This window comes from Corvus hawaiiensis, chromosome 24 (assembly GCF_020740725.1).
Source record: "Corvus hawaiiensis isolate bCorHaw1 chromosome 24, bCorHaw1.pri.cur, whole genome shotgun sequence".
NCBI classification, from domain to species: Eukaryota; Metazoa; Chordata; class Aves; order Passeriformes; family Corvidae; genus Corvus; species Corvus hawaiiensis.
The window spans coordinates 10,753,929-10,770,136 of record NC_063236.1 but is presented as its reverse complement, the minus strand read 5'-3'; the positions used below and the strand labels follow the sequence as shown (position 1 = coordinate 10,770,136).

Below are 16,208 nucleotides of genomic sequence, written 5' to 3'. Positions count from 1 at the left end.
GTTTGATTTTGGTGATTGTCCCTTCGTGTACTAATTATTTTTATTAGCAAGTTAATTTTCCACACAAGCTGTCTGCTTTCTCATCTGGGAGAAACACATTTGTAAAGCCAGAAGTTCCAAACCAACTTTGTGAGCATTACCCGAGGAAAGGAGCATCGAGCTCGTTGTGAAACCCTGCAGGGAACAGCCAGAGCAGGTGAGGGGCTGGAGGAGGCAGGGCAGGAGCACGGGGGCACACGGGGCACCCCCTGGCACAGCCCTGGCACAGCCCTGGCACAGCCCTGGCAGCCCAGCAGAGGCTCTGGGGCTGCTGGAGGGAGTCCAAAGAGACGCTCAGAGCTCTGGGACCCCGTCCCTGTTCCCAGCCCCGTGTGGGTTTGCACTGAGAACTGGCCAGTGCTGCTGGCTTCTCAAACTGCACAAAAGGGAATTTTACACTCCGGCAAACTGCCAACCCGGATTCTGGAGGAGGGAAAGAGCGGAAAACAAGTTTTGACTGGTAACATTTAAGGTGACACTATCCATCACTGGCAACCTTCAACAACTCCGGTTAATTTTTGCTGAGAATGATAAAACACTCCAACGGAGAAGAAATAACAGGGACTTTCAGGCAGGGCTATTTTTCTTCTTGATTTTCTTTCTATTTGAAAGAAAAATCCTGTTAAATCTGAGGTGGTTTTAATCAAATACAGACAAAGGAAATTGAACTATTCACAAACCAGCCTCTATTTTCAATTGGGTTCTGTTACTTTCACTTTAAAAGTTTGTGGTTTCAATTGTTTCCTAACAAAAATGCAAAACGTTTCAAGCGAAATTGACATTTGTGAGCATAGCCCTTTAGTCCGTCTTTGAAAAAACTCTGAAATTGAATAAAATATTCAACCAGCTCTAGACTCAGAACACTTCCCTGGAGGCGTCGAGCTGGCAGCATGTAGGTGAATGTTATTTTTTACTCAGAAAAATTATCTGTGTGTTATTAACACCTGCTTAGAAGAACAAATGGAGAAGATGTTCTAAAGTACAGATAAAGTGGGTCCGAGCCTGAACTCCTGGGACTGCAGGGGAGGAGGGCCAAGCATCGAGAGGCAGTGAAGGTGTCAGAGGGTTGGTGACTTCCAGGAGGTCACTTTGAGGCTCTTGGTCACTGTTGTGGAGGGGACGGACTCTGCCTTTCCTCGCTTCCCACCTTTGCACCGGAAAGCAGCGGGTGGGAAGCTGAGCCTGCTCCATCCTGGCACACAGAAAACCCCACAATGCTTGGGCTGGGAGGGACCTCCGGGACCATCCCATCCCACCCCTGCCAAGGCAGGGACACCTCCCACTGTCCCAGGGCACTCCAAGCCCTGAAAAAAAGATTCTCTGATCTGGCTGCCCCGCACTTATCAGAATGAACGTCCTATGGCAGCGTGGTGTTTAAAGCTCACCTTCTTTTAATAAAAAAGATAAAAGAGATAAAAGATGAAAGAGTGGATAGCCTAAGGAACAGCTGTTTGTTTTCACTGTCTTCTGTGACAACCTTTGCTGCCCTGCACTAAGTAGGTTTGCAGAAGGCATCTGGATTTCTCAGGGATTTATTATTTATTTTTGTATTCTGCTATACATGAAATGAGGGGCAGAAAATTGATTTCAAGGCTTCCAAAAATTCAAATTTTATTCATAGAAAAGAAAGCAGAAGGAGCAGAGCTATGAGGAAGGAATGCTGAAGTCACCTGGCTTTTAATAAAATCTGTAGTTAACCAGCCACACGTGCTCCTTACATCCCAGGAAGAGATGAGAATGGAACTGGGAGGGATGGGATGATGGTTCTGCAGCCATAACACAGCCCTTGTGCAGCACAGGTTTGCACCTGCTCTGAGATGAAGCATTAATATTTATTTAAATGAGACCGTTCAGGAGGAGTCATTAAGCGCCTCACCCGAGGTAGAACAAAGCCTGCCCACGCCAGCACCAGGAGGCTCCTGCATTGCAGAGGGAGCACCCTGGGTGACCTCAGAGTTTAACACGCCCTGGGTGCCACCTCCCAGGTTCTCACGGGGTCTCTCTCAGTCCGTGCCTCTGCTGCAGCCAACCCTGGCCTGGCTGACGCGAGCCAAAACCAGATTTTGGGATCTACAGAGTATCTATGGCCAGATTTGCAAAATTAAATAGGTGTGTAAAGATGCAAATAGCATTAGGCCTGCACCAGTGCTCCAGTGATCCCTCTTACGAGCTCAATTAACTTCGTAAATCGAGCCCTGCCCCATTGTGATTCTGCTCAGGTGAGGCTGAGATGGAGCAAAGCCAGAGGAGCAGTGGCCAGGCTGGAAGGACAGAGCCTAGGAGGATGTGCCCAACGGGAGCCTACAGGACACATGGAGAGGGGATTTTTACAAGAGCATGAAGTGAGAGAACAAAGGGGAATGGCTCCCACTGCCAGAGGGCAGGGTCAGATGGGATTTTGGAAGAGATTCCTCTCTGTGAGGGTGGGCAGGCCCTGGCACAGGGTGCCCAGAGCAGCTGTGGTTGCCCCTGGATCCCTGGCAGTGCCCAAGGCCAGGCTGGACATTGGGGCTGGGAGCAGCCTGGGACAGTGGGAGGTGTCCCTGCCATGGCAGGGGTGGCACTGGGTGGTCCCTTCCAACCCAAACCGTTCTGGGATTCCATGAAACCATTGAAACACAACATGACCAGTCTTCACTTCCCCCCGGTTCTGCTTTGCTTAAAGAAAAGGCCCAGAAACTGGACACAGACTGTCCCTGCCCAGCCCCTCACAGGAGCTTGTGAGCTCTAAAGGAGAGATCCAGAACCCTGAGCGCTTCCCCGACCCCCAACACACCTCTGCAACATTTGCGATGTTATTTGGGATTTGACTGAAGGGCAACGAAGCCAACTCCTTCCAAATCTTCCTGATCTCAGTAATACCCTGGACACACAGAGTCAGCCCACAAGGACCCGGCCCATGTTTGAATTTCTGGATTGACATTTGGCCCATTATTAATGGGATTTGTCCCTTACATTTCCAGACCTGAACAGTCTGCACTCGAATAGCTCCTGCAGAGCTTAACTGCACCACGAGCATTTGGATGCTCCTGCAATCCCTCCTATCACTGGAAAATGGCTTTTATTTACAATGCAGGCCTGATCCAAGTAAATTCACAATTCCTTTTATCTGTCACTGTCTGATGACAAACGTCACATTATTGGGATCACTTTCCCTTGGAAGGGACAGAAGTAAATATTCAGGGAATAAGAAGACCTTGGATTGCATTTTACATCTCAGGAAAGGGAAACTTTAATCAGCTCTGTCCCAAAATAACCGGAATTTTCTTGACACTGCCCACTATGCAGTGAGTTTCCAATATCATCATTTAAAGAAATCCTGGTGGAGGGAACTGGTCAGGGACAGAGAGACGAAGATTTTGTCCCTCTCTGATCAACCCCCCAGAAAGGCTGCAGAAACCTGACACAAGATCTGGGCATTATGTGGCATTTCTCTGCATAACAATTGCATTTCTTGTCTCTCTATATATTCTATATTCAGCTTCCAGTGCATCTTCTGGCCGGTACAGAGAAGCCTGGGGTGTGGAATACTCTGTTACAAATGCTCCATTACAACTCATTCCCTTTTCTTCCAGTCACTTCTTCAACTTCTTTGAAACTGCTTCCAAGTTCAACTTTTCTAGAGTCTGAGGCTTTCAAAAAGCCAATTCTTAAAAAGCTAATTAGTTCCCCATAGGCTTTTTTTTTTTTGACTCAGTAAATATTTCTGGGATTGCTTTTTGTATAATCACTGTTAGCAACTCATTAAAATGCACAGTATGTGGATCATTTGGAATGTGACATGGCTCAGCATGGACACTCAAGCTGCTTAAAAAGACAGAAAAGAAAAAGATGAGGATAAAAAGAAAGCAAAACCCCAGCATTTCCTTTAAGCTGACACCACAGTTAAGGATTTAAGACAGGGCAGGGAGCCTTCAGCCCTGCTATTCGGTGAAAAGTCCAATTGCTCAATGCACTGCCTGCCCTCTCCAGCCTCTATGTTCTCCAAAAAGTTCCTTTTACAGAGAGTTAAGATGCTAAAAAAAATGGATTCTGTGAGCAGGTAATTGTGTACGGTTTTCACTCCGAGTAATATGAGGATTCTTCTTGAATTAATAATGAATGAAGTAATTTTAAAGGCCTTTAGTGTATGCAGCCAGAAATAAATAATGCTTTAATCTGGGACATTTTATTTTCCATTAAAACAAACACTTTTTAAAGAGTGGGCATTACTGAGCAGCACTCAGTCACTCACATGCCAGATGCCTGAATCAGATGGACAATAATACTCAGGACATTTTCTTAATATTTCAATCATGTTCTTCATGCTTGATGGAAAACAGGAAGGTTGAAAGTATTACTTGGGGTCACAACGAGAAATTCCAGCTGAAGGGCTGCCAAGCTGCTGCTGCCTGGAATCCCAGGATGGTCGGGGTGGGGAGGGCCCTTCCTGTGCTCCTTACCCCGGGCTGGGAGAGAAGAGACCCCAGAGCTGGCCCTGCAGCCTGACCCGCACTGACCTGGGGTAGAACAGAGAAATGAACCCAACGATCAGCCCCCGGTGCCTCCTCCCAGCCCTGCCCCAGCTCCGGGCCAGGGGCCAGAGAGGACCCCGGGTGGTGACGGCCCCGTACCCCCCAAGGGCCAATTCCCATGAACGGATTTGAGTCTTAGCGCCCACATCAGAACTTAAATTAACTTAAATATTGACCGAGAAGAACTTGCTGTCAGGCTCAGGGTGAACAGCTCCAATTACCAAGGAAACAGGAGTGCTTGAAAATAGTATCACACTCTCACCCTTACTGGGAAAAACCCCACGGCGTGGAGAGGGTGGGCTTTTGTCAGCAAAGAGTCAAAGAGACTCTTTTTTTGCTCATGTATGACAATAAATCCCCACTGCTATGATAAACTAGGGAGCTTTTTCTGCAGGGATAATGGTGAGTTGAGGGGCTAAACAGTCCCTTGTTGTGAACATTTCTGCATTTTTCAGTTGTGCTGACAATGGATTCCCCTCGAGCACGAGGCTGCCGCAGAGACCCGCAGGTGCCCACGCTGCTCTGAGCACCTGCCCAACCAAAAATGCTGTTAAATTCAGCAGGCTAACAAAAAAACCCAAACAAAAAAATCTTAGAGAGCTTTTCCTGATACATCTATCGCTGCTGGAACTGAGATCTGAGGATCAAAATCTTAGATGACATGAAGCAAAAAAAGCCTGAGATTACTTTTTGCCAGATCTATCAGCTTTGCAAGAACTAAAGGGAATAGAGCTTCCTCTGAAAAGCTGAATTTATAAACATCAGGAATAACCTCCACACTTAACTGCCTTTTAAGATTGGAGGTATTTTCTCCAAAGTGAAATTCAGCTTTTCTTATATTGATTCTACATTGAAGTAAATTCCACTTTTTCTCTGAATAACTGTTAAATCAACAGTTTAGAATTCCTTTTTTTTTTTTTTCCTGTTAAAAAATATCCAGTGCTTTAACAAGTTTCATGGAAAAACCTGAGCTATCATAAAAAAGGACAACATCTGTTTTCCTTCCATGAGTTGGGTATGACGCAGTAAAATGCTATTTGTGATAAGAATTGCCCTGCAAACACTCCTGAGCTATACCGGGGTGGGATACTCCAGATTTCAGCCCCCACCTTTGTCACCTGCCCTGGTGACAGTGATGGCTGAGGATCAGGGCAGGTGGCAGCACCCAGCGCCGAGGGAGAGCAAGCACGACGTCTCCAACACTCTCTCTGGAAATGTGTTTGTGGCAGGGCTGAAATGCAACAATTCCCCACTCAGAGGAGGGAATTTCCAGCAGCATTTGGAGGGGAAAGGGAGGGGAGCGATGCCAGTGCATCAGCTGGGGGGAGCCAAATGCAGAGGACAAACATCCACCTTGGTACTTCCCAAAAGCATCTTTGGTTTAGCACATCACCATCCTCACGGCGAACAGGAACTAGGGACGTGCTGCTAATTGAGAGCTGAAACAATGAGCTGGACTGGGACCACTGGGTGAGCTGGGACAGGCTCCCCATTTGCTCTGAAAAATTCCTGTCAGCTACAGCAAAGAAAGGCTTCAGCAGCTGACACACGTTTGAAAAGGATGGAGAGCAAAGAAAGCACGGACAGAGTCTCAGCTTTGTGCAAGTCCCAATCTAATCCCAGAACCTGAGTCAGGGATGACAGAGGCAGCGTGGAGAGAGGGATTAGGGAGAGGCATTAACTGAGGATATGCAGAGAGGCTCCTCTCAGCCCTCCTGTGACTGAAGCACGAGATAAAGTTGTTATGTCTCCATGAAGAAAACCATTCCCATCCTGCCGTGGCTCCAGTCCAGCCTGCAGGACTTTGGGAATCAACATCCATGGTCATCCCATCTCCCACTGAAACAGGACTGTGAGGGCACAGGTCTCCTTGCAGGGAGAAGGATTCTCACACTCCCATTGTAATCCCTTTTTCAAAGGTCTCTAATAATATTTCTTCCCCTGCTCCGTTTAATGAATGGTAATAGGGAACACTTGATTAGAAGCCTTTCATCATTTTAGGACTAGGGGCTTTAGCTTTCTGACCTACTTTCCTTGCCAATGAAATTCCATTTTTAGCTTCGACTCAAGGTCTGAATGTTACCCAAATTCAGACCATCTGTTTTAACTGCCTACAGGCTGAGGAGCTGATCCAAGCCAGGAGGAATAGATGGAACCAGTGTGTTCATATATTAAGTATTCTCCACCCTTTGTGTATTAAATAACCTGCTTAGTTGGTTCCCGACTCCACACAAATATTCCTGTTTCCTTGGGCAGTACCTGCTGTTGTTGTGAGGAATATTCCTGCCACCAGTTGCTCTCAGGTCACCTCTCCTGTACAACTGGAGGAATGAGCAACCTACAACCGACTCCCAGTTCACCTTATCCCTTTGTTTGGCTCTGGTGAGGGTTGGTCCAGGCTACCCTGGGAAATTCATCAGGGAATAACCCTCCTCTCTTCCTTCCTAATTCTCACCATTATAGAAGCAGCAGAACTTGCATCTCCTCAGAGGACAATCTTAGATACATCTCAGCCCTTTCATCACACAAAACTCAGTAAGAAAAATGAATTTGTGAAACAGAACAATATTGAAAAGGCAACTTTACCTGGAAAATCCCCACTAGACAACTGCTGACCACAGCTTTACTAAAAATCAAAGTGAATCCAAGTGCTGAAGATAAGCTGCTGCTGCTAGAGCTGATAGGCATCTCCAGCCCTCATCCCTCACAGCTTGGCTGAGGGATGGAATTGCAGCAGAATTTCTAGAGCATCCATGAAAACATTACCAAATGAATTATGCCAGGGAAAAAGAAAACAGTAGTGTGAAACCATGCCAGATCTCACAGTTGAATACCCAGCTGGGGAACTGCCCAGCTCCAAACAAGGCAGAAAATAAGTATATTTAATGTAAAAGAATCCTAGCATGAAATAGGCTCTGTACTTCCCCGGCCACGGCTGATTTACTGTTCAAGGCTGTCATTTGACAGCCTGTTTGCAGATTCTCTTGCTTCAAAGGCATCGTGGCTCTGTTTACAGCTCAGCCTTGCAGGAGGCACCAGGAGCCCTCATGGCCCCAACCCAAACCCGTCTGTGCTTCTGTGATTGTACAAAACCCAACTGGACACCCCTGGAGACATTCGAGGTCGAGTGGACGGGGCTCTGATCAACCTGATGCAGTTGAAAATGTCCCTGCTCACAGCAGGGGGTTGGAATAAATGGCCTTTAAAAGGTCCCCTCCAACCCAAAGCATTCCCTGAGTCGGAGGCAGAGCAGCCCAGGGGAGCAGCACCTCGCGGTGCTCCAGGGCTGTGGCTTTTGGGGGCTCATTCCAGCAGGGCAGATGAGGAGTGGTGAATTAAACCCTAAACAAAAGATCCAAGTACCCCAGCCCCCTTGCCACAGCTGTTAATTCCCTGCTCTTTCATCATGTGCAAAACCCAGAGAGGAATGAGCAATATTCGCTTTTGTTTCCGCTGGATCATTGGAAGTGACACGATCATTATTTCACCGGGGGTTCAAAGCAACATCAGCAAGATTACCTTGGACTTGCACCCTTGAGATGGAGGGGCAGGAGCTCCTCGGAGCTGTCACGTGCAATATTCACACTCGGGCAATGCTACTGAAACCTTCTGGCTGAATTTTAGCCATTTTCCTCTCCTTTGTGCGAATCACAACATTGCTGAGTGAATTACTTGGAGCATAAAAAAGGACGTCTTGCACCTGGAAGTCTACATGCTAATCCATGCTTTATTCCAGCTCTTTCATGCAAAAGGCTTTCAAAATCATGGTCTATTGTACAGTACATAATGTTATTATTCTGTCCTTATTGTCCTAAAAGCAGACGCTTCCAGGCTGGAGCAAAATCTTCTTTTGAGTCTCCTGTGCCGGGCAAAAAGTTAGAGAGATAAAGCAGCTCCCAAAGAGCTGTTAATGCCCATGTGAGGCAGAAATACTAAATCAGGGGAGAGCATTGTTTCTGTTCCCAGCTCCAGGAGACATTTCAGCTTTCCCTGGGTGTGAAAACCACAAAGTTTTGCACCACTGGGCAGCCAATGTCCCCTGACCACTTAAACACTGCGACAAGAAAAAGCACAGCCTGACTGTGGCATGAATGAGCCACTGTCCCCACGTTCCTGTGCTGGCCCTGGGACTGCCCCCAGACCACCAGGGACACCTGGACTCTCTGGGGGGCTGCTCCGAGGGGCCTGAACACCCCCCTGAGCCAGGGGAGGAGGGCTGGAGCTGATGCTCTGCCCAAAGACAGCTCTGGTGGTGAGAAGGAAGGTGGTGTCCCCCCACCCCAGAACTGTTGGAATGAGCCCAGAGGAGGCCACTAAAGTTGATCACCAATCCTATGGAGCTGGGCTGGGAGAGCTGGGAGAGCTCACCTGGAGGAGAGAAGGCTCCAGGGAGACCTCAGAGCCCCTTCCAGTGCCTAAAGAAACCCATGGAGACAACAGCTCCACGGTAATGGCAATTTATAACCAGAACCCCCTCCCCAGCTCTGTGCCTCATCCAGAATGAAAAGTTGGCCCAATAAAAAGGCTGCTGGAAAAGAGCATCCTCTGCAAAGCTGTTCCATTGCCACCACAGAGCTGTCACCGTACCTCCTGATGTCCCTATCCCGTAAGATCTTCCAGCTACTTTACTCCAGCTGCCTGTTCCCGGGGCTGTGGATGTTGCACAGAGATGCAGGATCATCAGAGATGCTGCGAGGGGTTATTTTTAGAGGGAGTCATTTGATGAGCTCTCTGGCACCTTATTTACTTCTGTCTCCAGCTGGGGACCTGAGCAATGTCCAGACACATGTGTGGCTAAAACCAGGGCTCGGGAGCAGCGACCTCTATTTGATAACACTTCTCTGCTGACAGGGAGAAAAACAACTGCACATTATGTTGTCAAGACTAATAGCTGCTCATTAGGGTGAGTGACATATGACCCCTTCTCTATCCAAAGAACACAGAAGTCACATGAGAAATTAAAAAAAGAACGTTGAAGCTCTGTGTACAGTGCTTTCCAGTCTAGAGAGTGACCACTTAAAAGTCATTTTCTGATTTTTTTTTTTCCCCTGCTTTGCCTGTTTAGGGATTTACTTGAAGTTTATGTTGTGTGTACAGTGAATCAGTCTCGGGGTTCACAGGGTTCCCTTGGGAGGAAATGGAATTGAGGGGACAGCAGGAGTAGAAAGGGGACACACCAAAGGTGTGCCACTGGAAACACGGGATACACCTGTGTGCAGGCTCTGGAATCGCTGCCGGTGCGCAGAGGGCACTGAAGGGATGTGGCAGCAAGGGCAGCTCCCCCTGACACTGGCACACCTTCCACAGGTGAGCTCATCTCACTGGCACAGCCAGGGAGCAGAGCAGGGAACCCTGGAATGTTTCAGGTTGGAAGGACCTCAAATCTCATCTGACTCCAGCCCTGCCTGGGGCAGGGACCCCTTCCACCAGGTGACCCTTCCACTGAATTCAGCAACTGCAGTCTGGTGCCACCTAAGTGGATTCCTGGCAAAATAAACGGGGGATGTATTTCCCTCCAGGATGCTGCCCTGGCCTCCCAGCCAGTGCAGATGAAGGAGGCTGCAGCCACGTGCAGGCTGCGGCACCCCAGACCCCCACACTGATAATTTGCATCATCAGTGTTGGCACTGCTCAGCGCGAGGGGTCACTGCTGGTGCTGGGGACAGTCAGAACAGGGGGCAGCTCCTGCTCTGAGGAACCCAGCACCCCCTTAACCAAGCAAAGAGCAAGGAATTAATTGCCATTTCCTCAGCGGGGAGCCGAGGTACAGAAAGTTACAATGATTTACTGGAGGTCACATTAAAAGCCCACGGAATTCACGGCCTCCTGTTGTGCTCGTGCAGCTCAAACACCCCGTTAGACTCGCTGAGTGTTAATCATTACCCAACTCCTCTATCTTCTCACTGCTATAATGAGATTATCGATGAATTACTTAAAATGCACTTTCTGTAGAAGTTTTTTAGATGACAAGTTGCCTTTTACTAAACAAATTAATGGGGAAGTTGAGTTCTCTCATTCGAGTCGGGGGAAAAGAAGTTTTGGGTTTGAAATGCCTAATTAGTACTAACTGAAATCCAATAGCTGAGTTTATTTGGCACTGTACCTGGTATAAATACGCCGTGGGGCCATTATGCTTGTGGTAGCATCAGGACAGAAATAGTCTCTCCAGCAATTAATATTGCAGTAGCTGTGGCTGTCAATAGAGGAGCAGAGCAATTGCAGCTTCAGAGGTTCATCCCAAGCCCTGTCAAAGTCAAAGGGAGGCCTCTCAATAAGTGCAAGACATGGAGCTCTAGCTGGGTTTGCCTCTGATAAACAAAGCTGAGCTATTCCCAAACCTCAGGGCTGACATTTCCACATCTCAGGTCAGCCCAGTGAGAAGATACCCCCAAGTGCCTGATGTCCAAGTCAGCAGACTCCCAGAGGAAGGAATCCAGGAGAATCCTCCACAGAGAGCTGCAGTAGATCAGAATCAGCGTTACCAGTTCCAGGTCTTGTCCCTGCTCCAGCCACTGCAGAGCTCTCATGGTAGTATCTCTCGCAAGAGTTGTGCAGATGAAGTTCTCCATCTCCCCACAAAATCCTTCCTGCTCCAAGGGTTTGATCTGTCCTGGTGGTGTTTTAAAGCACCTTCTCTGAAGTCCCAAGTAATGAGGTAACTCTCAGTCTGCATGTAAGAACAAAACTCCCTGAGACAGACTGTGAGCCAGACACTTATTATTATCCTTTCCACAAATGCACAGAAGGGCTTTCTCTCCATGCTCCAGGTCACTGAGATCATGTTTGAGGCATATGATTAATTTTCAGCCTTATTGTGTTAAGGGCCAGCAGGAGAAAAGAGAGAGTTTTATTTTTTTTAGACCAGTGTCAAATGAGGTAGAAGATCTTGTCACTTAGCAAGAGCTTTGAAATGATCTTTGCATAAAGCAGCAGCTAAAAACTCAGTAGACACGAAGAGCAATCTATTGATTTGAGGTATTCTGAGGGGTTTTGATGCAAGTGGAGGCAGGAGAAGGATTCTGCTTGGGATAAATAAGCCTTGGCTAATGGTGCCTGAAGCATTTAACATGCAAGGAGTCCTGCTTCTATTCAGCCCCTTGTAGCAACAAGTTCTTGCATGGGGACAAGAAGTTCAGTTGATAAAAAAGGTGTTTTGAAATATTTGTTTTTCCTCTTGGATGTAAATTATTCTTCACTCAGCTCTATTCCCCTCAAAGCTCTTTGTTGGTCATAGACTGACATCAAAAGTAAAAATAAAGCCTCAGTTGTAATAAATCATTTCTCTTTTCAACATTTGCTGCACCAAGCACCAGAACACCCCAAATACCATCTGATAGCTCTAGATTTCAATTTTCAGTTTTCAGATTTTTTCCAGAGCACAGGGGCTCCAGCCCTCAGAGCAGCTCCACAGTCTCCTCTGCACTTGCTCCAGCAGCTCCGTATGCTCTTTATGCAACACAAATTACAGCAGAAGATTCTTGGGTCCAACCCAATGCAGAGCTTTGTATGAGTATTTTTCAGCTGGTCTCATATCCCTGAGAATTCACCTTTTACTGAATGCACACTTTGAACAACCCCCAAATTTCTGACTGTGCAGATGGCCAGGAAACTGCTGGGCTTTGAAATGGAAGTGTAAATCAGTCCTCATTTGCACCTGGATACAAGGGAATGAGAATATATGAACCTGCTCCCCAGCAGACACAGAGTTTTAAGTTTGCTGGAGCTCACCTGCATGGAGAGGTGGGTACAGAAGGAGTGAGGATGTGACTTTAAGCACCCGGCAGCTGCCTGGAGCAGCTTCTGTTCTGCCACAAAGGTGCCTTTCTTAGGTTCAGCTCAGCTCCCAGCCTGGGCAGGGCGTCCGTGCTCAGCCCGGGGTGGCAGCACCACGAACTGTCCCTTGCCTGGCAGAGTTCTGAGCCTCAGTGCCCACCCTGCTTGCTGCTCAGGGAACCTGACAAGGCTTTTGGTCTGAAGGAGGGGCCTCCCTCTCTGTTTCTGCCCTGCAGTTATGGTGACATGGTGCCCAAGACGATTGCTGGGAAGATCTTTGGCTCCATCTGCTCGCTGAGCGGGGTGCTGGTCATCGCCCTGCCCGTGCCGGTCATCGTGTCCAACTTCAGCCGCATCTACCACCAGAACCAGCGGGCAGACAAGCGCAGGGCACAGAAGGTAAGTGTCCCCAGGGGCTCCTGGGGCACAGGGACACTGTGGGAACGAGCCTGGGGGCACCGTGTACCCTCACACCCTGAACAGGCACAGCTCAGTCCCGCACGCTCAGCTAATCCCCTCAAAACGATCCCCAAAACAAGTCCCACACCGTGTCCAAAACCTACCAATCCCCCCAAGGCTCTGGAAGAGGGACACAATAGACAAAACCCACCCACAGCACCAAACACAGCACAAACAACACAGAGGAAGTGCCCAAACTCGCAGCCTGCAACAGACGCTGATGTAAAGCCACTGCCCCAGAGCAAGGTGAGGGACTGAACTGCCAATGCTCCCCAAACAGAGCACCCACCCCTAAACAGAGCAAAATACGCCACAGTAATTCCTGCTTGGCTTTTCTCCAGGACCTGGTCTGAAATCCACTGTTGCCAAATTTCAGCTGCAGAATCCCCCCCCAGGTGTTTTAGTGCTCTGATGGCATCCCACTCTGAGCCACATTTCACACCAGGTTAGTGTAGAAACTTCACGCACAACTGGATGGATCCTTGTATAAAATTTTCATATTACATGTCACAAAACGACACCCAGATAACAACTTATCTAATCACATTTCTATCACAAGGAAAATAAACTCATATGACCCTACAAAATTTCAACACTGGTCGACCCAAAGTCCGACCAGGACAATTTATACATCCTACCTTGGACAGAGAAGTGTGTTCCCATCAAATATGCACCACCTAAAGTCCTCATTCCTGCACACACTGTACTTGTGTATTTTCAGCATCAGAAGCAACAGGGCTGTTATTACTCACCTTTCCTGCATACTTGTCTGACACAAATATATATCTGTGTGCACATAAACCCTTAAATCGTCCCCAGGAGCTGTTTATCCTTCTGGCTGCTTCATTTCTTGTTGTCTCTCTGTAGTTTCAAATACACCCATCCAGCAACATGCACTTATCAGCACACATACCCCTCAAAGCTGTGACTGGAACACTGGGAATACACAAAAGCCCCTGGAAATGTGAAGGGGATTACTGAATATTCCAAATTCTGAACAGTTTTTGCCAGTAGAAGCTCACTGAGTCACTAAGAGAGTATAACAGATTTACTATATCTCTATTTCAATCTGCTAAATTACACCACAGCCAGAATCAGGTTTTTACAACAACTGCAAACTAAAGGCCTGAGGTTCTTTTTCTCCCTATGGAATGCTGTCTGCCAGATATTCAAGACTCAGGGGACCTGATGGAGAACAGTAGTAGGAAAATGTGCTATTTCTGCTTCAGGCAAGCATCTGGGCTGTGCCTACTTCTTGCATCTCAGGGAGCTGACAGCAGAGAGCTCAGATACAAGACCTACAAAACCACAGAATTTGGCAGTCAAAACACAAAAGGGGAGTAGCAGAGAGACAGAATCGTGCAGGAAGCAGCTGCAGCCTCGGCAAGTCACTGCTGGGTTTTGCAAATCCCTGCCTGAGGTTTGACACAGCACATGTGGAACAGGGGAGGTATTTTGAGGGACAGTTGTTTATTTGATCAGTCACACAACACAACAGAGATAAAAGAAGTGTAAAGGTATCATAAAGTCCACTCTGTAGCATGCACTGTTCTGTCAGCAGCTGGCAGTGGGATCCAGTGTGGATCAGCACATTCATTTAGAGAATTTCAATCATTTGCAGAGTGAATTGTCTAAAGTGAGGCTGCACCCAGCATGAGGATTTGGGATTTCATTTGGGACAGGAGCAGGTGAGGTGTCAAAGCATGGGAAGGACAGAGATGCTCAGGGAGAGGTTTATGGGGATAGTGTCCAACAGCCCATTTCCAGAACTGACAACTTTGAGAGAAAGCCCTTGTTCTACTGAAACAGCACCAAAACAGAGACAGAACCTGCTCCACAGCCCAGCCCAGGCACAAAGAAATGGGCCAGACAAGATTTGGGCATAACCCTGGGTCACAATCAGAGAGGCTCCAGAGCTGGCTCCAGGTCCGTGCTCCGGGACAAGGCAGCCCCTCTCTCCAGGCAGCAAACCAATGTTTCTTCCTCTGATTCAGCTTTTCCCTTTATTCATTGGCCTGTGATCCACTTGGTGACAGGGAGAAGTCCCACCACCTTTGATGCCAATATGATTGATTGCAGCTTTTATAAAGGTTTGCTGTATTGACACACACAGTTTATAATTTCCCCCCATTTGAATTTCTAATTCCCTTGATATTGGTGGAATTTCTCAGTTAAGAAACTTTTCTCAAGTCAGAAGTGTGAGTAATTTTCACATGATCAGCACTGCATGAATGCTAAAAAGAAGGAAAGAGAGAGAAGCACATTAATGACAGTCCCTCCAGAGATGGTCAGGATGTACAAAGGGACATTAAGGATCTGCTTTGATACCACACTTGTTCCAGCACCATCCCACACTGAACTGAATCCCATCTTCAGAAACAGTTAAAACGCTGCCCCCATCTAGTTAAAGTTACAAAGACATTTGCATGGTTTTTTCAAGAAGGTTGGAAAAATCTCTTTGCTCTCTCGGCCCATGAATATGAGGAACCCACCAGCAGGAGCTCCTCACAGACAGAACTTGGGAGACGGCTCTGAATCAATGCAATGTCTTCCTTTAGCACACCACAAACTTAGTGAATTCTTTTTCTCTTTTAACTGAAGAGTAGTTTCTTGGGTATGTATTAGGATAAATGCTTTGGAAGTTCTGTTTAGTTCGAGAATCATAACTTTTATGATGTACAGGTAGATTTCAAGATAAGGCTATAGACCATATTAATTTTTTATATGAACTCAGACTGAGTTTTCCCAGTGACAAATAACAAAGGCAGAAGCACTGTACAAGCATCAGGCTGGCTGGATTGGCACTCACAGATTGGAAGGGTGGGGTGTGAGAGAAGCTGGACTCTCCAGCCCCATGGGGTTTCTGAGGGGCTGTACCCCAAAAACCTGGAAAACAGCCCAGCCCCCTGTGTCCCTCTGGCTCAGTCCTAGCTTTGTCTCTCAGCTGTTGAGGGGGCTCTGGTCTGGCAGAAAGAGGTATTTGAGTAACGTGAATCAAATACCAGGAGGTGGCTGTTACTCATCAGCATCTATTCTTCAGCTAACTGAGGAGAAATGTTCCTTAGAAAGAAAAAAAACCCAACAAACACAAAACCAAACTACCAGTGATCTAATCACTTTAAAGATAAATTATTCTTTGCCAAACCTGTACTGTGAGACAATTAATTACAAGGAGATCTGGCAACTCTTAATTCATTGTGCTGTGGCATCAAATTCTGTCCTCTGGCATGCAGCAAGGACCAGGTCAGTGTGAATGGAGGATGGATTGATCATTTGTGACAAGGTTCATTTTGGTAAAATTGTTGTGGTTTTTTTCCTTCCCCAACGACTTTTTTTTCCTTTTTTGACTGATGTGCTAAGAATAGACCTTCCTGACTTTGAAACGCTGCTGTTCCTCAGTGAATGTCACAGCCTTGGATTTAA

The 16,208-nt window shown here is 47.3% G+C and overlaps 1 protein-coding gene across 6 annotated transcripts in view; it reads left to right on the top strand.

Annotated features, from left to right (window-relative positions):
* Window positions 1–16,208, top strand: part of KCND3 (potassium voltage-gated channel subfamily D member 3) — a 112,627-nt gene that overhangs the window by 69,370 nt on the left and 27,049 nt on the right. For all 6 annotated transcript variants that reach the window (XM_048327667.1, XM_048327672.1, XM_048327670.1 and 3 more), the window contains exon 3: window positions 12,563–12,725. In XM_048327667.1, the coding sequence (XP_048183624.1) occupies window positions 12,563–12,725 (163 nt within the window). The remainder of the gene's footprint in view (window positions 1–12,562; window positions 12,726–16,208) is intronic.